Raw genomic sequence first — 25269 nt, forward strand, 5'->3', positions numbered from 1 at the left:
ATGTATCTTAAAATCATGCTTATGTAGTTTAATTTATTTGAATATAGATCTTAACTTTACATTAATCATATATTTAGAAGAATTAAATAGATTTTTCTATAACATAGACATGTTGAGAGATTACTTGGAAAATTTTATAAGAATCACTGAGCACTTCTAAATTATCAGGTATCAAATTATTAAATTATAACTGAAAGATTTCTCAAAAGCCCAGTCTATTATGACATAAGTCGATTAGTGTTCTATAAACTTGAAAGTAACAATATTAAGACAACTTTATTCTGGTGATAAAAAAAAAAACTGTACAATATTCATCTATTACTATTACAATTGCTCAAATTATGTAAATATTGAAAATGGGGAAATATACATATAACATCTATATTCAATATTTATAGAATAATATAATATTTACAATACTCATCTATGTACAATATTCATCTATTACTATTACAATTGCTCAAATTATGTAAATATTGAAAATGGGGAAATATACATATAACATCTATATTCAATATTTATAGAATAATATAATATTTATATTGGCGCTAGAGCTAATTAGTCGGTAATATTAAATACAACTTCTCTACGTTAATTCAGTGAAATTTATTCTAGAGCCACAAATTAAGTATATCAAATTATAAATTAAAGTAATAAGTATAAATTTTATATTTTTACTAAAAACTATGCCTAATTCACCTAATCACCCCTGTCTGAGAACTATGACCATATGTCTGTATTCATAGCTGGAACCGAAAAGGCAAGTCAACTCCTCAGAATCCAGTTAACAGAATTATCTAAGCTAAAGAAATCATTCAGCTATCTGCTAAACACACACACAGAACTCGCAAAGGGTGTGTGCGTGTGTGTGTTAAAATTAAATAAAATAAAATTAAATGTATATAAAATTAGGTTAATGTTTGGCAGAGGCAGCAGCAGCCGCAGCTAAGGCAAACGAAAAAAAAACAAGTAAGAAAGCTCTAGTCGAGACTGCTCGACTACGAGATCCCCTGAACCCTTGTAGCAATAGATATTTCAATAATTTTTCGCGTCTTTCAGCTTACACAAGAAACACGCACACACACACACACACAGGCACGTACGCACACACAGGCACACATACACACACACGCATACAGACACACATACACACACACACACGCATACACACACAAACGCATACACACACACATACACACACACATACACAAACACATACCCAAACAAGCACCCACGCATAAACACGCATGGGCTGCAGTGTGCGCTTACTATGAGAACTTAATTGCTTAATAACTTTTTTTATGGACGTACGATCTTCATGAAACTTTCAGATTATGATTATAACATGAATATGCATGTAATTGCCAAAGCACAAGTCTCTAGTATTTGAAATACGCTTTTTACAAAAGTGAGGGTGAGGGGGTGAATTTAGAGGTGGGGGGTTAATTTTAACAAAAACCGAAATTGTATAAATTGCATGTAAGCATACATTAAAAATTTGGAGACTCTAGCAATAAAGATGTAGAAGATATAATTTTATAACTGGTTTTCGATAAGGTTTTTTATCGATGAAAAAAGATCGGGATGAGTTATCGATTTTTAATGATAAACTTGATATGCGCGCTGTAATTACGGACATTCTAAAAAAATTTGAAGTCTCTAGCTCTTATATCTTCTGAAATCGACGCGTTCATACATACGGACAGACGGACAGACGGACAGACGGACGGACGGACAGACGGACAGACGGACAGACAGACGGACAGGGCCAAATCAACTCAGCTCGTCGCCCTGATCAAGAATATATATACTTTGTGGGGTCTGCCACGCCTCCTTCTGCCTGTTACATACATTTCAACAAAACCATTATACCCTGATTTCCCATTGAAAATGGGTTCAGGGTATAAAAACGACAAGCCAGCGGGCCCTTTTATTTTATTGTTATGTAGATGAGGCAACAGCAGCGAGAAAGCTGCGACAATGTCCTGTAGAATGAACGCACTTGCCACACGCATCCAGCCACATACGTAGCCCCAACTCCAGCCAACCCCCCTGCATACCCCATATCGGTGGGTCGAAAAACATGCGACTTAAACAGGACTTATGGTTATCTGCGCATTTTATGGATATTGCGCTCAACTGGCAAAGCGTTTTGGCCCGCTTTCCAATGTGGCCATACCGACCCCGGCCAGGCCGCCGGCCCCACCCCTCCCTGGTGCAGGCACAAAATAAATGAAGTTACATGCCAGCCATATGTTTGCTAAATGTTCTATGTAAATATTAAGAAAGCACTTTCATTTGCCAGCCTCTGCGGCAAGGACATTAACTTAATGGCGTGCACGGAAAGTGAATGAAAGTGAAAAGAATCAGCGGGCTGTTTTTCCACCTCGGCACAGTGCCACGCCCAGCTACACTCATCGAACTTGAGCAGCGAATCCAGCGAGCAGAGATAGGCAATTAAAAGCGCATAAAATGCAGCGACAAAGTCAAATTATGAACTGCAACAGTGCAACAGAGCAATGCAACAGAGAATGTGTCCAAAAATAGTTGCAGCAGCAGCGCGAGTTAAGCCTAGTTAAGCCCATGTGCATGCTACATGCTGCATGCTGCATGCTGCATGTTGCGTGTTGCATGTTGCCCATGCAACATACCAAACTAAAAACTGCTCCAGCGCCGACATCGTCGCGCCATTTGTCGCTCCACCTAAGCCCACTTAAGCCCTAAAAAACAGCAGCAACGGGAGCGGCAGCAGGAGTCGAAGCAGCAGCAGCAGCAGCAGCAGCAGTTGAGCGGCTGTTCGATTTGACTTATGGGTTCATTTGCTTAACTGTCAGTCAGTCAGTCCGTTCAGCCTCTATTTATAGCTGGCTGGCTGGTTGAGGCGGGCGTCTGTCTAATATAATCTACACGAAGAAAAAAAAACCGCGTCAGCAATTGCACTTGAAGATGTTGCTGCTGCTGCTGCTGCTGCTGGCAGGTTGTGCCACAAGTTGCAAGTATTAGCTTGCTGCCACTTAATTGAGAGCAATTTCACGCGCTGGCAGGCAGCGCGTGTCGCTCGATTGTTTCAACCAAAATATGATCAAAAATGTGTGTTTTTCCTCTCCGTTTTCCCGTTTTCCGTTTTTCAATTTCGGTTCTCAATCGAGGCATGTCGGCAAGCAAATTGCCTCGCTAGCTGCCTCATTACGTCACTGAGTTGTTACCGCGCTGCATGCAACGTAATTAGATGTGAAAGTGGCTGCCCCGTGCTACAAGCAGGGGATTAAGATGCTGCCACGCCAGCAGACAGCTGAAGCTGTGCTCATATTCAAATTGCCTCGGGGTGGTGCATATTTGTTGTCATAGAGCACACTTTAAGGACACGTAGATATTATAATAGAGTTATATATTGGAGATCAGGCTGGAACTGCGCTTCAATGGAGTGCAACATGAGAGAGAGAGAGAGAGAGTAGTTGGAAAAAGGAAAAGTCTCAAAGGCAGCTGATGGAGAGAGATTATCTATAGACTCAAGTATTTCAATGAGCTCGCAGTTAGAGACGGGAACTATATATGTGGCTATATCAAAATACATATATACATATAAAAAGAAAACAATTATGATTGAGTTGAAGCTCCATTTTAACAATAGAAAATCTTAACTTATTATCGATTTCATTGACTTTTTCATGTGTTGTCATAAGATACATAAATATATTTAATATTAATATTAATGTATTTAGATAATTCAGAAATATACATATTTGATTTTGATTAAAAATTAATTAAGGATTATCAGTTATCGAGTTGAATCTTAGGTTTAGTAATATATAAAATGTATTTGGGATATATATTTTTATGGCAAGCAAAGAGTTTTTACATCAAAATATATTAATGTTAATATTAATAATCAATGTATAGCAAAAACTAAATATTAAAATTTTTAATTATACATTTTAATTTAATTTAAATATGCCCAAGTGATCAACAATATTTTAGAACATATACTTGTACAGCCAGTTAAAAATAAAAAAAAAATTCTTGCATTTAAAAATTTCGCTGTTTCTATAAATCCAAGAAGCAACAACTCCATAACCAAGCAGTGAAGCTTTAAACCTCTGGCAAAATATCTCAAGTGACATCCATTAAAATGGCAGGCGCTGCGCCATTTTGTTGCTGTTGCTGTTGTTGGAGCTGTAGCTGTAGCTGTCGCTATGAGCAATAGCAAAACGCCAACCCCGAACACTGTTTGACTGCCCACACCCACCAGGCAGCAGCAGCTACAACAGCCACCAGCCGGCAGCTACCAGCCAAAACACACCCACACACCCCTTTAATTATGATTCAGTGCACACAAACTTTTGTTGCGTGCCTTACGCTTTGTGCTTTGTTGTCCTCGTTGCTGCTGCTGTTGTTGTTGTTGTTGTTGTCCTTTTGTGCTAACTTTTCAATTCCTAATTATAATTAGAGAATCGGTTGTGTTCATAAATATTAAAAAGGGTCGCAACTGCTACATAGTGCTTCACTTGTCTGTTGCTGTTGTTGTTGTTGCTGCTGTTGCTGCTCGTGTTGTTGCTCAACTGCTGGCAGCGACATTCCATGAATAATTAACTCAAGTCTTTATAGGGTCGACACCCGATCCCGCCCCTGACCTAACAACTGAGCGCCCATTTGCCAGGCGCCATCTTGTTTGGCTACAACAATAACAAGAACAGCAACAGCAACAACAATAACAATATCATTACGCAGTGCTTCACAAGACGTGCGGCGGCGACATGTCATGAATTTACTTATGAATATTTGCATTTTTAATGTAATTTGTGCGATGCGCTGCGTTTCGATGGCTCCAAAAGTGTTGAGCGTGTACGGTTACTGTCCCTTTGGTAAGGGTTTAAGTTGCAGTAGTCTCCCAGTTGAGCAAATAATTTACAATTTAAAATTCCATTTAGTGATTTAAGACTAAAATTGCCAATTATTAATTAACATAATTTAACGTATTAAAGTTAAAGTTGGTCTCAAATAATTGTCATACTAGCAAGTACATAACCCCAGCAAATACATAAACCATGTTGCTTTTGCTAATGTAACCGTGTACCGAATACAAGAACCATTTTTCGTCAAGTTGCCGTAAAAAATACCTACTAGAAGCATAAGCATGCATACGGTGTAGCACAGTTTTTATAATACTTCACGAAACAAGTCCGTGCTGTGTGTCATGACTAAGTATGCAACTGTAATGCCTATGTGGTCAGTGTCATGGCTAAGTAGTTTACTGTGCAACTGTGGCAACATAACTGGACGAAACCTAATGCCTCAACCAAGGTGTCAGTCCCGGCTATATATTTAATTTAAATTACATGATTAATTTTTGTACTTGAATATATTCGCAATAATAAATTGTATGTGTATATAAAATATTTTAAACCAGATTCACATTTTTGCATGGCCATTAAAAATAAACCAGTTTCGCAATTCTCACGAGTAGCGTATTAAATAGACTAAACAGGAAACCCTAAGTACACACATACCATGCTGTGTGCGAGTGCGTGCATAAATTAACAATATGTCTCAACAGCTATAACTAAATATTAGTTAAATCTTAGTGCATCTAAACTATTTACAATAGACGATTAGCTAGAGCTCAGGATAGCATCGGAGCACTGCAGCCGTTGTTCAGACGATATTCGGCGTAGACGAGACCCGTGTTGTGCCAGTGGTAGAAGGCGGCCACGATGATAAGGTGCCACCAGTTGTGCGAGTGGCCCACAAAGTCCACCTTACCGGTGAGCCAGCGCTCAGGTATTTTGGCGGCATAGAACACAAAGGCCACCAAGCAGAGCAGATACATGACTACGATCCGTGGCACCATCAGTCCAACCAGCTCGTTCTCGAATCCGCCCATCGCCACCGCCCAGTGGCCCAGGGGCAGGATGCCGTACGCAGACCAGAGCAGCAGCACAGCCACCTTGCCATTCATCGAGACGTTCAGCTGGGGTATCTGCACGGCAATGGCCAGGCCGAACATGCCCAGCGCAATGGTCGAGTACAGGGTGCGCAGAAACTGAGGAAAAAGTAATATATAATATAGAATTACTTAGCATTTTCAATCAGTTGACTACGATTACCGTGTGACACCAGAAGGCATAGTACATGCCACTGATATATATGGCCACCAGCGACAGCGAAATGCCCAGAAAATCAACCGACAAAAACAGCTCGTAGTGCTCCTCCGACTTGCAGGAGAATATATGGTATATGGCCGACATCAGCATGCACAGGCAGAAGCAGACGAGCAGGCAGACAACCAGCACCTGATCCTCCAGCTCCGCGTGCTGGCGCAGAAACTGAAAGTCGAAGATGGTCAGCCCAATGAAGAGGATGCAGCCAGCCAGATGACTCCAGATATTGATCTGTTGTGGAAGTGAATCAATATTTGAATAAAATAATATTAAAACCCTTAAAATGTCATCTTATTTACGTCAGTTGCATATAAACAAATTTAATTTTAACTCAATATAAAATTTAAACATCTCTTAAATCTCTTAAAATTGTAAAGTTCCTAATGTTCTTAAAGCTTTTGATTCAAGAAATCAAAGATAAAATAAATTACATATTTATTCATATTATTAATCAGAATTACCGTCTCATTAGTCCACCAGAAAATGCTTTGCAGGCACAGCTTGTTGGACAGGAATGTGCGATAGCCGCGTCTTATATAAGGATTGAACTTCAAGTGACTTGGCGCCTGTGTTGAACGAAAAGATCAAAGACCCGTTAGTTGGTTAGTTCTATTTTTTATGGTGCTGCATGGTCAAGCACACCAAATGCATTTTCAATTAACAGCATTGAAGTAAACAAACCAAAAAAAATAAAAACAATATTATAAAAAAAAATATATATATATATTGTATATAAAGAAGAAGCAGATTGCAGGGGCAAACGCTTTAGGTCCGATGGCGACGTGCCAAATTAAAATGGCCAAAGTCTCAATTACGCAAAGGCAAGCATACGAATTAAATGTTCATTAACAAGCAAATGTCTTTAAATTGCTATAGACCAAAAACAAAAACAGACGAGCCTAACGAATTTCCAATACCCTACAAAAGCAGCAAAGGGCTGACTGGCAAAGCTACCAAAAATTTCCAGTAGAAATGTGAGCAACCGAGCGTTATTTAAATTAAAATTCGGTATGATAAAGCCGAAAAGTTGTTGATAAAGGTGAGCTCAGCTTCAAGAGAACTAGAGAGATCTATAGAACAAGTGTAAGTGGATCCGCTAAAAGCTTTCATTTATTATTTTGTTGCTCTAAGTAGCTTCGCTTGAACTCGCCGAAATTAAGCTTAACCCTAACTGTATAAATTGTACAAGTCAAATATGTGGAAGCATTTCACAAAAATTCTTTTCCGTGAACTAATCCGAGTTCAGGGCAAAAACCTGGAGCAATACATGCTAAAAACTAATCTCACAAAATCTTTATTCAAATACTTTTCAAACTAGGAAATAATATATATTTATCTATGTATCCAAAACACATAGAAATATATATCTAGCTATATCTCAGATTACAAAATATAAAATTTATATAAATAATGTATATCAAATAATCTATAGAAATAGATATCTAACTATAGTTTGAAAAATATTTAATTTCGCACAAATTGAGTCAGAGAAAAGTATTTTATATTTTAAAAAATGAATACAAGAATTTATAGAATATAAAATATTTTTCAAACTAAAAAGTAAAATAGATCTGCCTCTGATAATATGTAAAAGTATATATCTAGCTATAACTATATATTAAATTTTGTAAAAGAGTAGATCTAAAATTTGTTAGCGTCTTCATTTGTTTTGCTGTATCTACGCGGGTTTTTCGCTTCTTTTTGTTGCTGTTGTCTTTTGGTTAATAATAAAATCGACCTTGATTTAGTTTGTTGTGGCTGTTGTCGGCTGTTGTCGGCTGTTGTTGTTGTTGTTGTTGTCTTTCTTGTTGTTGTTGTCAGTTTCGTGCCTATTTGTATTACGACTATTTGGCAATTGTTGCCACGTTTTGCATTCATTTCGTTTTGGCCATTTACAACACGCACTCGCAAATAGTTTATGCACACATCAAATATGAAGCTTAGCCAGATGAAGAGCGTATCTCAAAGATACGTGTACAAGCAAATGTGGAATGCCAATTTAAAAAAAAAAAAAATGAAGTTTCGCTTCTTACTCACATCATCGAAGTTGCACAGCCATTTCAATTTGGCCAACTTGTCATCGAAGTCCGGGCCATGTCCCAGCACATTCGGCTCCTCATTGGCCGGAAACTGATGAGTGGCGTCCGTAGTCAGTTCCGTGGTTAGTTGACCATCGAGCTGCAAGAGCGGATCGGAGCAGAACAGACACAAGATCAAGTACAAATTAACGTTTTTTAGCCATGGGTCAGAAGTTAAAAACTGCGATTTGCATGCGATCTAAAGTTCCGGCTTCTTTTTTCCACTTTAACATGTGAATTGCTTAGTTATATACGATTCCTAGCTAATATTATACAGTAACTATTACTGTTATAGATATATTAAAAAAAAAAAAAGAAATAAGAATCCCAATTGGCCCCATAAAAATAATCACAATAACAACTTGTTGGGGCTTGAGTTTTATTTGTTTATCCATAAACTGGATATGGGATGCATAACAACAACAAATCCGCTGCACCTGTGGGTGTGTGTGTGTGTGTGTGTTTATGCACTTGCACGCGTGTGTGCGCGTTAACAGGTTGATGACGTTTTTGTTTACATTTACAAATGTTGTTTTTGATTTTTGTTTTTTCTTTTGATTGCATTCTCGAAATGATGTGAACAGTTTTTTTCTTTTCTTTTTTTTTTTGCACTCGTATAAGCCGAGGCGGGACGAGCCTGTTTACTGTTGGGAAACGACACCCGAGCCAAAATCTTAGCACACACACACATAATTACAGCTGTTAAGTTGCACTGATGAATTTTTGAAAATATCTAATTTAAAATCATGTAAATACAATATATTAGAAAATACATATAATGAAAAATAATCTTTACATTAGACGTTTTCCTTTCGCCAAGTTTTTTGCGAAGGTATGCCAACTGTCAAATCGAACGCACTTCCTGCTAAATACCAAATATACTTGTGGCATATAATATCAACTTTCAATCAACAAATCACAGTTTCTGACGAATTTACTGTATCAACATTTTGCTAAGCATCTGCTAGTGTTCCAGGTAAACAGCGCCAGCAGCAGCTGAGCGAAGTGCATTCATTATCAAATATTCAATTCAATATATTTATAAAAAAAAAAAAAAAAAAAAAAAAAAAAAAAAAAAAAAAATAGTTGCGAAAAAGTATAGAAAACGATTTTCAAACTAAAATCGTTGCACTTGCAATTATTGACTGGACAAACAGATTTGAATGGCAAGTCATCGATAAACAGGATGTTCCATTAATCTAGGCATTGACGTATGTAGTTTCGTAATGTTTACTAAATCAATGCACTAGGGCTCAGTGCATTTGTTGTTGTTTTTGCGATCTAATGGGCATCTACAAACATACTTTAGTCTAACTCAATATGCACACTCATATTCAAATATCTTACGTTTTTCTTTTTATTACTGCGCCCATTACGTTTAGGATCTGCTGCTGTTGTTGTTGTTGTTCTTGTGGTCGTTATAACCGTAGTTTCCATATTCAAAAACTCTTTGTAAACGATCACGATTGTACAATGTTTATTTATACTTTATGTTATATTTTTTCAATCTCTTTATGTTTTCGTATATTTAATGAGCTAAAATTGCGAAACTTTGTAAAATATTGGTTAACTGCTCGATTTTAAACACCAAAATTATATCAACTGTTTCGTTCAGAAACTTGAACGAAACTGTAACCAGCGAAATCCAATGCACGCCAAGTTATCTAAAATGAAAAGCTTTGCACGAAAGCTTAACGACGCAACGCGGCGTTCACATTGCAGCAAAACGGTGAGAGCAAGAGACAGCGAGAGAGTGAGAGAGTGTGCAAGTGAGTACAAAAGGCCCTGCCCACGTTTACAACAAAAGCTGCTTTTTTTACGCCTGTAAGCTTGAGCAACGCTTTGAACTGAAAGTTATGCGAAATTTGGTTTAGCCGGCTTTGGTTTTCATACGTTGAGTAAGCCAGCGCGTCTCTCGCTTATATAACGAAACAGAGCAGCAAAGTGCGTGCGACACTGAGAATTGATAGCACTTGAATAAGCCTGAATGCCTATGCGTGGAAAGCCTAGCTCTTTGATGTTGTTTTTGTTATTGGGTTTTGGCTGGGAGTGCAACATAAACAAAAACCTAAAACCAGTTTCAAGTTCGACTGAACTTGAGGAATTCCGCGTGAATGGAACTTTCGCAATGGTCCCTCGAAAGACAAATGTACATAAATACAAGCGTATCTGTATGTATGTGCTTGCCATATAATTATATATTTATGCATACATGTGCATCAATATCTATGTGTGCCTTATGTAAGCAGCGATCGGCCAGAGACACCCGTAATTGACCTTGACTCCATTTGTCAGCGCGCAAGTTAAGCTCTCTCCTTGAGCATTTCGCTTTGGTCTACAATTCGCGCTTGCACGTGCTGTTGCCATATGCGATTAGCAACGGTCTACTTTGTTGTTTGTTATCAACTGCGTCGAGCTACTCACCCAGTTATCGCCATCCTTTGGCACTTTGCGATTATAGCACGACGATGATGACGTTGTTGTTGTTGTGGTGCTGCTGCTCAGCTCCAGGTCGGCCAGGATGTGAGCTGCGGCCAGACTCTCGTGAGGGCGTGGACTCATTTCTGAATTGAAGCTAGCATGCAAGAGGCAAATCAAATAGACTCAGTTTTACAAGTTATTTTCACACTCCACAAAACTGGCTGGCGACCAGTTGCGGCTCTGTTGATCATTCGCGGAAGAGTGTGAAAATCGAGACGAGCCTCTAAACAAAGGTTTACATTCGGGCATCGTGTAAACGTGTGTGCGAATGTGTGTTGCCAAGTGGCCGGGTAATAGAGAAAGCGTTTGTAAATATTGAAATTAATTTGGATATATGTATGTCTAAATTAATCAGATCTATATGTGCATAAATAAGAAATAATGTATGTATATAATATCTACGTATTATAAATAGGTACACGTGAGTGCTTGCAGCACATCGCATCAATATAATAATTCTCTCTTGTTTTTCGAATTTGTTTACATAACCAAAATTTGTACAGAAACTTTTGAATTTATTCTCAAATCTGATTTGTATCTCATTTTTGTTGTTCTAACATGTGAGCACTCAAATCGCAATTGTTTTCAAATGAATTTTTTATTTATGCGGAGATCAATTGATTTTGATTAATGCACGTTAAAATGCATACATGTAGACACATCCACACACGCACACACATGTACATACTTTCTGTTCTAGTTTGGCCAGAAAGAACACAAAATTCACTTGGCACAGCGATCTCGAGCCACCCGCGAGCTTGCTAAACGTCAACTGAAGACTGCAGCGTCGCCGCATCGCCGTCCACCGGGCAGCTTGCCAAAGTTTTCGGTTTCCAATCGTCGCGCTCAGAAAGCCAGCCACAAAAAGAGAGATGTGGAGAACGAGATGAACTAACGGCATGCGACTCGCATTTGCGAACGAGCAAAGCGCGTGCGAAATAAACGATCTTTGGCGAGGTCTGTAACTTGACGCATTCGCTCAGTTCCGCGACGCGTTCATAAGAGAGTAGCGACTGTGACGTCACAAGCTTCATTTGTTCCCTTGTCGCCAGACAGCTGTATCGAACACTGCTCTGACGCAATGAGCGCTCTGAGCAAGACGTTGCGTGCCCTACCTGTTATATGGCTTGAGCATGAATCGGTAATCAAATAAAAATACATCAAAAAGCTTTACAAAATTCTGGGGCAGCGCAGCCAGCGTCAACGTACATCGTCGGGTATTAATTGAGTCTCTGAATTGATTAAATGGTTATTTAAAATGCTGTAGCTGTTGCCATCACCCGAATACGGATACCAATGCGTGTTCTCGTTCTTGTCTACATATGTATGACTTCTGCGTATGTATGTATGTATGTGTGCAAGTTTGAGCCAGTGAATAAAAAGTTATTTTATGCTAAACTCTTGCCCATTTCTAAATTTGCTTTTGCCTTTTCAGATGTCTTTGACATTCGCTAGTGCTGTATAGTCAGTATAACCTTAACATTGACCGACTTGAATATACTCTCTCATAAAATGGATTTTTGATCAAAATGTGTAGCACAAGGGATACTTACTTTAATACCTTGGAACAGCTCAATATACTCAATTGATCGTAATTGGCAAATTCGTACAGTTGGGAAAGCTATGCTAAGCCTAAGCTGTATAGAAATAAGGGATACCTTTCTATCAATAGGTTAGCTTGAAAAGCATATTTCTATAACCCTATTTTGCTTAGCATATAACAAGATGGAAATATAAGGAACATAACGGTTACTGCAATGACATGTCTCAATAAAATGATTACCTTTATCCATAGAAATCGCAAAAAAAAAATTATTTTACTTACACATCTCAACTTGCTCCAATACACACTTATACACACATTTAGATGCTCATATGTAGATAAACAGACATTCTAGACCGTCTATAAAGAATTTATATACATTGCTGACATCTCTCACTCTTATCATATTCGCCGAAAAAACAAATGAAATTAGCAGAAAATACAAAATGAATTGTTAAATGCCTTAAAATACGCTAACACAAAAAGACTTTTAATAATAATCCTTGTAGAGTTGATATTTGAAAATATTCTGTGAAAGAGGATTTCTGCATTCTGTCTTACTATTGCAATATGAAAACAAACATTAATAATTCAAGCAATAAACTTTAGCTTATAGTTCCAGAAACTTTCAATTTCGTAAAAATGTACACTTACATTCATGTAGATCAACTAACACAAATGCAGGAAAAAACTTTTAGGATTCCAAAAGTAGTTACGTTTAAAATATTTCAATTACTTAAATATATTATACAAGACCAATATTCATTGAATTAACTACAAAGATTAAGGTTGAACTATACTGTTTTTAAAATAGTTGGGATAAGCATGCGGAATAAAGCATTTCTGATTTGAAACAGAACAAAAGGAATAACCCACAATCAGAGGGAGTGTCATATTCATCAGAGAATTGCATCTACATATATGATATACAATTTAATAAAAATAAAATTTATATTCTATTTGATTTTTAAAATAATCAGATCTAACATAAGTATTTCCTTCCAAAAGAAAAACTAATTGCATTTAATAATTTTAGTTTAGACAAATCTCTTTACGTACTTCTTAGAAACAGATGAATATAGATGTAGCTATATATATCGATATATATATGTAGGTGTGGATGAGACAGTTAGACTAAAGGAATTATTGATTTTATACTAATGTGTGACCTGATTGTTTGCAAGGCTTTTGGCATCGTGATAGAAAATTGAATTTTTGTAATTTTTATTTTTCCGGTTCTTTAAATATAATATAATAATAATAATAATTTTCCAGCTGATCTTTATTTGTTGTTTTGTTTTTAAACTTATTATGTGTGGGATGCTGTGTTGTTGGTAGCTGTCTCGCTTTAAATGTTTATGCTTACATAATTCTTTTTTCAGTAATTATTATTAAATTATTTTCCTTTCATGCTGCTGCTGCTGCTGCTGCTGCTGCGGCTTTAGCGGTCAAATAAACTTCATGCCAATTTGACAGTTGCTGCTGCCGTAACTCTTACTGCAGTTGCATTTGATTGCTGTTGATGTTGTTGTTGTTGGAACATTGCCTCCGTTCCACTCGTGGCTGCTGCTGCCGCTGTTATTGTTACTGTTATTAATTGGTGTTTGTATGTTTGCTGCTGCTGCTGTTGCTGTTTTTGTTGCTGTTGTTGTTGTTGCTGCTGCAGCCTCAGCTCCTTCTTTTGATGCTATCATCGCTGTTGCCATTCCTAGAGGAGCTAGAGCCGATGCTGATGTTGATGCTAAAGCAGGGGAGAAGGCAGCTGTCACAGCTGTTGTAACTATTGTTAAATGTAATCTTTGTTGCTTTTGTTGTGTTTGCTATTGATGTTGTTGTTGTTGTTTTTGTTGATGTTTTCTTTGCTGTTACTAATTTTCTTATTGTTGTTGCTGTTGTTGTTGGACTGTTGTTGCTGCAATCTGGAACGCATCACATAGCATACTTTCTAGTCCACTCCCGTGCCAGTTCATTGTATTTTTCCCGATCGGTCTTATATATTCTGGCAATCTCTGGAACAAGTGGATCATCTGGATTGGGATCACAGAGTAGAGAGCAAATTGATAATAAGACTGCAATCGCGAGAGACAGAAAGAGAAATACAGTTAGTAAACACACTTTATGTAAATATGTATATATTTCTACTTACCTTTTGAAATAGTTAATGCTGGCGACCACTGAGATCTTAATATATCGAGGCAAATGGATCCATTGCTGTTAATGTTTGGATGGTATATGCGTGTTGTAAAGGCCACTTTAGGCGGCTTAAAAGGATAGTCTGTTGGAAAATGTATAGTTAAGAAAAATACACCTCCTTGATAAGGGCTGTCCGGCTGTAAATAATAATAGAAGCAAATATTTCAATTAGATTGAGCATATTAAGAAATTAAATTGAATCCAGTTGAGTAAAGTTCGACTCTGGACAACCTAGAGCAAACGATCCTTTCTTGATGTAGGAAATTGAACACTGACTAAGATATGTATATGAATACTTTCAAAATGAGTAGATCTCTTATACTAGTCTTATATAAATGTACCTAGGCAATTAGTTGCTTTACAAATAATGTAAAATCTAATACTCAGGAGCTTCAATTGAATATTTACAGCCGCTTATATACTCATATTAAGAATATCTGAAAACGTCTATCGTTTAATTGCTTAAAAACTAAAACCAACTCTTCTTCCTACTTATACTACATAAGAAAACAGGTAATACATGTTTGCTTATTTTAAGCAACTATATAGCAAAATTACTTTGAGAGATAAGATAAACATTTTACGCTAGATTTGCTAGACAAGAAAACAATCTACTCAGTGGATATCAAAATAAAAATTCTATCGATACGGCCTAAAAAGTTCATTGAGTGCTCCGTCTATAAAGTCGGTCTCCCTGTGACGCTGACAGGTGCTGCACTTTCTGCATCGAACGAAGCTCTCTCTTTCCAGAGTGAAGAATGATAGTTGACAATCTTACCGGGCCCATTATTGTTGCTTGCCAGTGAAATACTGTAAAGATAGAGAGAATAGTGTTTAGGATAAGTTTGAATCATTGAGAATTGTTTAAATACATTTAATTATTACGAAATCAAGCAAACCACACGCCTTGCAATGCCCCAGCTTAGCCCAACCGCAGTTTTCTAGGGTGCGGACGGGGGAGTTAGGTGATTAAATAAATGCAGTACTCACTCTGCACTCTCGCTTACTCGCTCTCGTTCACTCTCTCTCTCTCTCTCTTTTTCTCTCTTTGCGATAAGCCCTCTCCATTTACCGCAAGAGTTAACCGAAAAGAACAAAAACAAACAATCGCCAAAGAGCCTTGGCACCGACTGTTGGCAGCGACGCTGCAGCTGACGCTCTCAACGCAGACTACTTGCCCAGCGTGCCATCTCGCTTACACCCATTGTCCAAGGCTATTGCGGAGCTATTCGCTCAATGTCACACACAGCCCGGCCCAAGTAGCTTTTGGGCTGAGAACTGGGCCGCAGCGTAGCAGCCAACTGCGACGCCAGCAGAGGCAATGCGCTAGCACATTTCTATGCGTGTGCGTGTGTGTGTGTGCGTGGCTCTGTCGGTGTGTTTGCAATACAATTACAGAAAATTTATTTCTAGAACTCAATTGAAGTTTCGCCACAAGCCAAAATGAGCAATTGATATATCGTTTATCGATAACAATTATGGGACTATTGTTAAATGAATTTATTTACATTTATGTAAAAGCAGGTTTACTTTGTTCTTTGAGTAATGTGAATTGTTTTGTAATTTTTTCAGAGTCCGAACACTGCAGTTTGGTATCGCCACGTAATTTATTTCACACATACCCAGCCGGGCATAATCGGCCGCTGATAAGAATTCAGAGAACAACAAAGCGGAAGCGTTGTGTTTACTAAATATTCATGATGTGGATGCGCCCATTTTATAACTGATAAATACATAATATATGTGCTAAAATATAAACGAGGATTATCTAATAATCGGTGTGCTAGCATTACTGATTATCTATGTCGAACAATTATCAAGTATTCAATATTATCCATTGGAAAACCATATAACTAATATTTTGGAACAATTAACCTTATAAATTATAAAACAATCTCCCTACAATTAATCTTCTTTTCTAGTATAGTGAAATAAATAAATATGATGTTTTTTTTTTTACAATATAAACTAGTAATCCTTTATTTCTTTCCATAAATCTTTCATTTAGTTATTTAAAAGTTATGCTTTTACTTTATGTATTAGAAATGCATTTTAAAATTTCTTTCTACATTTCAGTTACCTAAAAATTACTTATAACATTTCTGTAAAGGCTCTGTTACACTAAGATTAACCATAGTTTACGTTCTCAATTTCTAAACTTGATCCGAATATATGTGAAATATAAAAATTTTAGTTATGACTTTCTCAATTTCTTTCAACAACTGTTAACATTATTTTCAACATTTTAGCAGTTGTTAACATTAACATTAAACTAGAAAATCAGTTCGATGCCTTTAATTAAACTCTCACACGTCTGTCCAGGCAAAGGCGACCTCAAAAGAAACTCACTTTAATTGCACGATTTCACTTTTAAATGACGTCATTCAGGTAACCTCTATAGCAAACGAAGCTGGCTTCAAACAAATGTACACACACACATGTGAGCGCGTCTGTGTGTCTGTAGAGTTAACATTTAATCGCACACATTTAACATTTAATTAAATGAGTAATTGCAAATTTTAAGCCGCGAATCGGTAAAATCAGAAATAGAAATTGTTACAGTAGTCGCTCGATAACGTAAGCTGACAATCGGCGTACTCATTCAACGAGATACTGTCTGACGGAATATAATTTCTCAGTTTAGCTTAGTTGCTGAACTTTATTCATTAAAAGTTTTTAAAATGCAAATGAGATTTTTTCAATCTAAATTGTAGCACAGTTTTCGCTCAAATATAGAAAACTTTCTACGAGAGTTGACTGTATGGAATATGCATACATATATGATATGTGCATATATTAAAATAACTATAGAACTGCATAGTCACGTTCTGCAAGCTATGACGTGATGAATTAAATCAAAAAGCTAACTTCTCTATGATATATGTAAAGAGAGAGAGAGAGAGAGAGATAGAGAGGGAGAAAGAGAGAGATCTTTCCTATTTATAGAAGCTTAGAGAGAGATGAGGAAGTTGTTTGAGCAGCGTTCTACGCACTGACACAGTTACATAACGCTCAAAGTTCTGATAACACATGTATTAAGTATTCCATGGGACGTAGTAGGCAAGACGTGGAGGCGTGACGTGCAGCACATAACTGCTGCTGCTGCTACTGTCGTTATACTTACAATCATCTCCAACTGGTCCAGCTGAACATTGTGCAGGTGGATCTCTGCCCAGATCTTGCAGTTCCTGCGAATAAGACAAAGGTATTAAATTAGTTGACAATTATAGATATATATATATGTATGAGTAGCATAACAGCAGCTTCAATTATTTGAATGTTATATATTTGATCATATCTACAATTCTTCGGTTTATGATCAATTAAAACCATTTTTTTTGGCTTCAGTTATTCGTGTTAAGAAACTGAGCGCATCAAAGAGAATTCACTGTATATATATCATATTATATGGAAAAAGACTAAATTGCCAAACATTTTGCATGCGCATTTCATAAATACAAATTTCTTCCGCCTTGCTTTTTGATTCTCTTGCTGCATATTTATATATGTATTCCATACATATTTACTATACATTTACATGAGCCATTTGAAATGATATGCATTTAAAATGCACAAATATATTACAAGGAATTTTAAGCACACAAAAATATGAAAATTTTTATTCGCAACGGCCAGCGGCAAATGCGAGTGACGCGAAATCAAGTTCGTTGGCCCGAACCAGAAGGCAGCACAGCCAGCACCCTACTTGCTCTTTCGCTCTTACTCCCGCTCCCGGCTGCCCTCGTTCTTCCTCACTCGCTCTTTCTCTCACTGCCTGTCGCACGCACACAGCTGAGCGGTTGTGGCCCGACCCCCTCCCTGGCCCATCTTCTCTGCAGCACAGCTGCCAACATGGGGCGTACAAATAGGTGTAAAGTAAACCGGCAAAAAAAAATTATAAGAAAAAAAAATCGCTTACAGAAAAATGATGAGCTGTGCGGAAGGTAACAAAACGAGAGCCTTGGCACAATATACATTGAGCGAACGGCAGGAGAGCGAGAGAGAGACAGAGACAAAGGGAAAAAGAGGATTGCAGTAAGTGGAGGGGTAGGAAAAAGTTTTAAAGCGAACGGCTGACTGCCTCTGTCGCAGTCGCCGTCGCCGTCGCTGCCTCAGTCGCAGCATAAGCTTTTGTCGTTACTTCTCTTTGTGATGATTTCGCACAGCCACAAAATGATATGGAAAGAAAAATAAAACATTTTATTTGCTGTCACATCGACGAACGGAAAAAACAGAAAAATATGCGCGACGCACAAAAATATAAATAGATTCGAAAGACTTCTTTTCTTTTTGCCACATGCTACGCATTTTTCGACGTGTACCTGTTGAGCAAAAAATAATTACAACAAAGAGCGAAAAGAAAACAACATGGCATAAGAAAACTGTTACAAAACGAACGGCAAATAAAGCGAACACCAAGTTCGAGGAGACTTTCAATGCGGCCAGGCCACCTCTGCCGACGGCATGACTCACACGTTGGCCACAAAGACGCGCCAGCAAGTGTGAGTGTTTTGCTTTATAATTCAAATAAAAACAAACTAACGGTCGCTAGCACACGAATAAGCATGCACACAAACACACATGGCTTGATCAGCATGCTCGTGTGGGAGAGATAGATAGATATAGAGAGAGAGAGCTGGCGAGAGCCCGGCTTACAGAGCGTATATTTCTTTTCCTCTTCTTTTTCTATTTATTCAATTCACTTTTGGCAATTCAGGCCAACTGACGACTACAACAACAACTACAGCAGCAACAGCTCAATCAGCGAAACCTTGGCTATGTTAGAGAGAATAGAGCGAACGAGTAGGGGGGAAACCAAAGTAGTTGCTTGCTAATTGCAAGCTGTTAGCTGTGCGCACGGAAGGGGAAGAGGGACACATTACATAAAAAATACAAAGACAAGAAATAATAATAAATTAACATCAATTCATTTAGCATTACGGGTGCTTCCTCAGTTTCACCAGTATTTCATTTTCATTTCATTTCGTTTATATATGTACGTATCAAAGTTTATAACAAAAACAGCACCTAAAGAAAAAATTCAATGGCCATGACGCTCGTGGTTCGTGACGCTGCAGACGTCAACGGCAACGCCAGCGTCGCTGCTTTTGTTGCTCGAGTAGTCAGCAGACCCCCTTCAACACATGAGCAGACAACACACACACATATACATTCATAAATATACATATACTGTGTATATATATAGATATGCTCGCGTGTATGACTTATTAGCGATAATTTACATATTTTACTGTCGCGTACATTATTTAAACTGAAATTATGTTAAATTATATTTTTGTAGTAATTATTTGTGCTCTATATGCTGCAGTGTTTTTCAACACTATATTCAGTTGCCATCTCACATATACACACGCACACATTCAAATTCTCTTAGCACTGCCCCATTCGCTTAACATTAGCGCGTAAGAAAGAGCCAAATACAGTGTATGGCCAGACGAACTAGCAGCTGCTGCCGATTTTACCGAGCACTCTTTGGGCGTCTCATGGGGGTGTGTGAGCGAGATGGTTAAATTCATACGGTGCTGTTCACTGTTTGTGACTGTGCAAAGACTTTATAAGCGTATGACTGAGTTTGTGTGTGCGTGTGTGTGTGTTGGTGGGGGCTATGATGGTGAACCGGCCTCACTCAAATCGAACTTTAATTTTCAAGCAATAAATTTAAGCGCTTATAATGTAAATAGAATATAGACTTTTTAAAAGAATTAAACATGAACGTTAAACGTTGAAATGTCAAAGAGAAACATATCACCATGCAAAAGAGGGTGACTTGTCGTTCCCTTGAGAGCGAGCGAGTGAGCGAGTCAATAGCTGCAGCAGATGGGGGCAGCGGACACCGCAACAGAAATTCCATTGAAAATTATATTATGCGATATGAATGCACATTAAATCATTTGCATAGTCAATTGCACTTTGTCTGGTCCATTCACCAGCAGATAGGAGTTTGGAGTTGGGCACTTTCAACTGTTAGTCACTGCAGAAATAATTAATAAATTTACTCGCTTTCACACACGCATATTCACACAAATTTCATCGGCACATTAATGCAATGGGCACGCATACATACATATTTAAGTGCCTGCGTGTGAGTATATAAATATATATATATATATATATATATATATATATATATATTAGGCAGCACTATTTCTGAATTATCAGCGCAAAAAGTAAGGTTAGGTTAATTTTATACGCTTTTACTTCATGTATTCGCCGTGTTTTATTTTTTGCTGGATCTTTCTGTGGCGCTGGCAACAACAACACGCACTCATACACTCATAAACAGAGGAATATACGCGCGTGTGAGTGCCCTGCTATATATATAAATATTACTTATATATACACAACGGCATGTATTGGGTAACATAGCGGAGCCCGAGAGCGCGGCGCTGAGACTCTGCTGGCCAAAAGTTGACCAGATGACGGCGGTGTTGACCAGGTGCCCGGCTTGCATGCATGCACACACACAAGCACGCATGCATTGCCACCCGCTCAACTGCACTCACACACACATTTACTGTGTAACGGAAACAACGACCAATACAAATGGCCGTACACGTTGTCCGTGTCCGTTGCCTAGCCCAGCTCACACACACATGCACATGCACAGGATATATTGCCAGCTATTCCTAATTAGAGTCCCATATAAGGTTGAGGCTCCTTTGCTCAATTGTTGGTATTTGTATTAATCATCGACTAAATACTAAACCTAAACTTGTTTTACTCTTTTAGCTTCTGTTGTAATTAATGCACGTCGTCATCGCCCATTTTTCCTTATGCTTCTTTTGCTTTTTGCACGTTTTCTTTCGCTCACGTATTCGGTTCATTTTTTTTTTTTTTTTTTTTTTGTCTTTCTTTGTACATTGCCGTTGTCGTTCCTACGTTTCACATTTCTTGCATAAATTTTTTGTCGCACAAGAAATTTCTATTCACATTTTTTTGTTGGTTTTTTTTTTTTTTTGCTACATATCCAAACTTTTACACTTTTGAAATGCATACTAATGCGAAAATGATTTGTACAATGTGATTTCATTTTTATCGTTTTTTCACATACCTTATTGATTCTTTTTAACGCCATTTTCTGATTGAAATTTGATTTTCTTGTGTGTGTGGTGTTGTGTTGGTGAGAGTGTATCAGTTGTACGTTTCTCTTTGCTTTTCGATTACTTTTTGTTCTTTGTCGAATTACACAAAACGAGAAATTGTTAACTATTGAAAAATGCTATAGAAAAAACCAAACGAAACACAAAAGCTGCGGTAGGCTTTATATTTTCACTGTGTTCTGGCTATTTTCTGCTCAGCTTTTCTCCGAGGTTACAGTCTAGAAATATTGCAGCACTGCGAGTAGAACGGCGCCCCGACGACAACTACGGCTGCGATATTTTCGCTGCTCTAAGCGACGAACGGATGTGAGTGAGACCGACACGATGACTAACAGCGGACGAAGTGAACGACGTTTCAAAGTGCGCGAGTGTGACAGAGACGACTTTAGTGTGTGACGTGTCTAGGTGTTGGAAAGTGTATGATAATTTTCAACACTCATCAAGAGAACAGCACAGCTATCTCATGCAGTTAACTGTCTGGCCAGATCGATATTATCTGCAAAGAGAGGGAAAAGACTATTTAATCTATGTGGCAACTCGACATGACAATAATTGGGCATTTACATTTTATATTTTAAATGAATTATTTACTTACCTTTTGCGATAGCAGCAGCAAATAACAACGCAGTTAGATGGAAAGTGGAAAAGGGGCGTCGTGTGCGTGTTTGGAAAATTTAGTAATCGAAAATCAGCGTCAGAACTATAAACGAAGGCACATCGAAAATTCCAACCAACAAAAACTGTTTAAACCGGCTGCGACGCAATTGTGTATGTCCGCTGCGTTTTCTGTCTGCGCGCACTAAATGCTGTTAATTAATTGTTTCTATGAGCACACAACGTGTTGCTTGCTGCCGGAATGTTTTTACTGATGAATTTTGATGGAGTTGTCCTATGTATTTGCTAATGTTTGAACAGCTACTCTGTTTGAAAATTTGAGTTGAAATCCTGCACTGCCCAGCTGTTGGTATATAAAAAAGTATTTTTTGGTATTATTTAAAATTTTATGTGGGGCAACAGTGCTACCAGACTGTCCACAAAGTATGGTACATAACTTGCAGATATTGCCGCTTGTGAAGTTCGGCCACACTCAACTGTCTGCAAATTTAAACAAAAAAAGGAAATTAGCAAGCAAACTTCACATGAATAAATCAATTCGGTTAATTATTTAGCGAACGCAACGCTTAAGTTTTCCATGTCTCAAAGCGACAAAACGTTTCGTGAACGATCAAATACATACAGACGGCTGCAGCTACGGTTTTAACAGTTGTTGTTGCTGCCGATTTGCGAAGCGACAAAGTGCTCGTGTGTGCGTTTTTGAGCGTGAGTGTCAGTGTGTGTGTGCGATAGTATGTGCGTATATTTGTGAGTGTGAAGATAAATTAGTTAGAGGTCATTTCTATGCGTAAGTCTTTGCAACATGCGGCGGCACCCAGTTGTTAAAAGCGGGACCATCGTCTTCTCACATCACACGAGCCACAACAACAAAGGACGTTTGCAGCTGTACGCCTACGTCCACGCCCACTTCGAAGCGTGCAGCAGCAGCAACGCCAGCTTTGTTTTATAGTACGCGCAGCCATGCCAACAACAACAACAACAGCAGTAAAATCCACTGAAGAAGAAGAAGAGGAAAATTGCGATACGCCAATGGCGTCTGCTACTACAACAAGAACAAGAACATCAGAGGAGCAGCCACAACCACCATCGTTGCCGTCAGCTGCGGCGTCGCCCTCAGAATCGCTGCAGGCGTCAACTACTGATGCAATGTCAAAGGCAGCTGCGCGACCAACGCCAACACCCTCACTGTTGCCTCTGCTGGCGTCGGCTGCCGCTTGCAATAAACAGTTACTGTTCTGCCGGCGTTTTAAGGATGCATCCGCTGGCAACGTAGACGGTGCTAGCTTTTTACGTAATTTCAACTCTTTGCCGTTATTCGTCTACGCAACGTCACCGTCGACGCACGCCATTTCAGCAGATGGCGTTGGCGTTGCCAAAGAAGCAGCAGCCGCTGCTGCCGCTGCGTCGGCGTTCAGTCAAAAGGTAAGTTGAGCTTTCGTTTTCTATCCCTCCTTAACTCTCTCTCTCTCTCTCTCTCTCTCTCTCTCTCTCTCTCTCACACATGCGATATCATCTCCCATTGTAGTCGCTCTCTTTGTTCTTGAATTGCATAATTGAGCATTTCCGCTGCACGTAAGGGGTGGCTTTGCGTAGACTTGCGGTATTAATGTTGGATGTTGGATGCGGTGGTGGGGTAGGAGGCAAAGCTTGGTGCAGCCATTGATCGTGCCGTATCTGCCTTTTTATAATTTATTATTATCTGTTTTATACTGTGCGTTCTGCTTGGCTTGCGTTGCGTCTCTGCACTTGTCTCACCCATGCGCCTTCCCCAATCTGTCTGCCTCGCTCTCTTTCTGCGTCGGCTGCGTTTGCGCGGAAATTAATGTTCTTGTTGTTGCTGTTGTTGTGCGATATCAAACCGCTGCAACGGCAACGGCAACGGCGCAGCTCGCGCCATTTTTGTTTAGTTCGTGGCCAACAAAATATGCGTTTTTAATATTAATTATAAAATTGTTTTCTGTATAATACCCTGTATCTATTGGAAAAAGGCATATTGTTTTTTTTTTTTTTTTTTTCTTTATATATATAACAGGCAATACATCAAACTGATTTTGCGTTGTACAAATTATAGTAAATTTGTTGATTAATATTTTATATTTTCAAAAATTAAGTAAGCTTTGAATTGCATGAGTCTAATTCTTAGTATCAAGAGGGCTTAAAGCTAAGTATAGGGTATCTGAATCCTCGCTTTGGCTTTTTGACTTTTTATTGTCTGTTGGCGGTGATCGCTCAAACGTGTCGAGCCGTCGTCATTAATGAACCCCACAGCAGTCAGCCTGAGCGTAACTGTGCTTTGCTTTTGTCTAGTGTGAGAGGGTGTGGGTGGGAGGGGGGTGGGGATAGAGAGAGAGAGAGCAAGAAGGGGAGTGTGTGTGTTTGTTTGTGTGTGCAATATGTTATGCATATGCTGCCTACAGGTGCAGCCACCGACTGAGGTTCGTGCCTGCTCTCCTTTTGTTTTTGATTGCGGTTCGTGCTCTCTTTTGCTCTCTCCCTGTATGCGCTTCACTTATGCTGCGCTTGTTGATATTGCTGCTATTGTTTATTTGTGTTGCTGCTGCGGCTCAGTGACTTGTGACGTGCACGCGCTGCTGCTGCGGCTGCTGCGGCTGCTGCTACCGCTGCTGACGCTGCTGCTCATAAGCGTCATTAACAGAATATGACGCAAATGCTTTTGCCAATCGACGGCCATTTTGAATTTGTGCGCTCTCGCAGATTGCCGAAAATTATTTAAGCTTTCTGTGATTGCACTCAGAAGCTTCTTTTCGATTCTTATTTGACACTTTTTGAACAGCGTCCAATTGGACAAGTTGAATGGAGCGAGCTGTTCTCAATAGCGCTATCCTTATCGCTCGCACACGCTCTCCTAATGCAATTACCTACTGTCTGCTTGTGTCCCCTTCGCTCGCTCTTGTTTATGTATCAAATTTAAATCAATTTTGCTTCTGATTGCAATTTAAGTGGCATGCTACAAGCGTTCGCTGTCGCCTAACCCTTGTCACAAAATATTGTACATACATATATATACATTTTTTATTATTTATTTTAACCATATGTGTGTCGTATGTGTGCGTATGCTT

General features: G+C 38.6%; 3 protein-coding genes and 2 long non-coding RNA genes across 11 annotated transcripts in view; 2 read left to right on the forward strand and 3 right to left on the reverse strand.

The window, feature by feature from the left end:
• Positions 1-5340: 5340 nt before the first annotated feature.
• On the reverse strand, positions 5341-11558 carry LOC108619167 (progestin and adipoQ receptor family member 3). 5 transcript variants are annotated; one of them, XM_018015564.2, is made up of 6 exons: positions 11406-11558; positions 10661-10811; positions 8196-8336; positions 6620-6724; positions 6105-6389; positions 5341-6040 (listed from the first exon to the last, which is right to left on the reverse strand). In XM_018015564.2, the coding sequence occupies exons 2-6, from the start codon at positions 10796-10798 to the stop codon at positions 5621-5623; spliced, it is 1089 nt and encodes a 362-aa protein (XP_017871053.1). In that variant the 5' UTR covers positions 10799-10811; positions 11406-11558; the 3' UTR covers positions 5341-5620. The 5 variants fall into 5 exon arrangements, with proteins under 5 accessions (XP_017871053.1, XP_089332442.1, XP_017871045.1 ...); XM_089476316.1 differs by having other exon boundaries at positions 10661-10940; positions 11406-11545; XM_018015556.2 differs by lacking the exon at positions 11406-11558 and adding an exon at positions 11137-11359.
• On the reverse strand, positions 8599-9573 carry LOC149270591 (uncharacterized). The gene is made up of 2 exons (XR_016271610.1): positions 9033-9573; positions 8599-8969 (listed from the first exon to the last, which is right to left on the reverse strand). It is a non-coding gene; the product is annotated as an uncharacterized LOC149270591 (long non-coding RNA).
• A 114-nt stretch (positions 11559-11672) lies between the features above and the next one.
• On the forward strand, positions 11673-14565 carry LOC149270592 (uncharacterized). Its single transcript, XR_016271609.1, has 2 exons — positions 11673-12062; positions 12153-14565. It is a non-coding gene; the product is annotated as an uncharacterized LOC149270592 (long non-coding RNA).
• Positions 13468-22527, reverse strand: eff (ubiquitin-conjugating enzyme E2 eff). Of its 2 annotated transcripts, none has more exons than XM_018015588.2 (6): positions 22170-22527; positions 21526-22070; positions 17578-17641; positions 15232-15263; positions 14407-14590; positions 13468-14329 (listed from the first exon to the last, which is right to left on the reverse strand). In XM_018015588.2, exons 2-6 carry the CDS (start codon positions 21547-21549, stop codon positions 14190-14192), a joined length of 444 nt encoding a protein of 147 aa, XP_017871077.1. In that variant the 5' UTR covers positions 21550-22070; positions 22170-22527; the 3' UTR covers positions 13468-14189. The 2 variants fall into 2 exon arrangements, with proteins under 2 accessions (XP_017871077.1, XP_089332443.1); XM_089476317.1 differs by having other exon boundaries at positions 21526-22090.
• A 66-nt stretch (positions 22528-22593) lies between these two features.
• Positions 22594-25269, forward strand: part of jvl (javelin-like) — a 54580-nt gene continuing 51904 nt past the window's right edge. For both annotated transcript variants that reach the window (XR_001916214.2, XM_018015500.2), the window contains exon 1: positions 22594-23611. Coding sequence is in view for 1 of the 2 variants with exons in the window: in XM_018015500.2 (XP_017870989.1) it covers positions 23150-23611 (462 nt within the window). In the remaining variant the exon portion in view is untranslated. The remainder of the gene's footprint in view (positions 23612-25269) is intronic.

The sequence above is a fragment of the Drosophila arizonae genome, chromosome 2 (genome assembly GCF_054131065.1).
Source record: "Drosophila arizonae isolate 15081-1271.41 chromosome 2, UAZ_ARI_1.0, whole genome shotgun sequence".
NCBI classification, from domain to species: Eukaryota; Metazoa; Arthropoda; class Insecta; order Diptera; family Drosophilidae; genus Drosophila; species Drosophila arizonae.

Coding starts and splice junctions, on each gene's coding strand:
- LOC108619167 (XM_018015547.2), bottom strand. CDS start 11,157: ATGTGCTGCAAGCACTCACGTGTACCTATTTATAATAC. Junction 8,337..10,660: donor CAAAGGATGGCGATAACTGG/GTGAGTAGCTCG, acceptor CCGCTCTTGCAG/CTCGATGGTCAACTAACCAC. Junction 6,390..6,619: donor TCTGGTGGACTAATGAGACG/GTAATTCTGATT, acceptor CTTCCACAACAG/ATCAATATCTGGAGTCATCT.
- eff (XM_018015588.2), bottom strand. CDS start 21,549: ATGGCGTTAAAAAGAATCAATAAG. Junction 17,642..21,525: donor CGTTAAAAAGAATCAATAAG/GTATGTGAAAAA, acceptor TCTTATTCGCAG/GAACTGCAAGATCTGGGCAG. Junction 14,591..15,231: donor AAGCAACAATAATGGGCCCG/GTAAGATTGTCA, acceptor TATTATTTACAG/CCGGACAGCCCTTATCAAGG.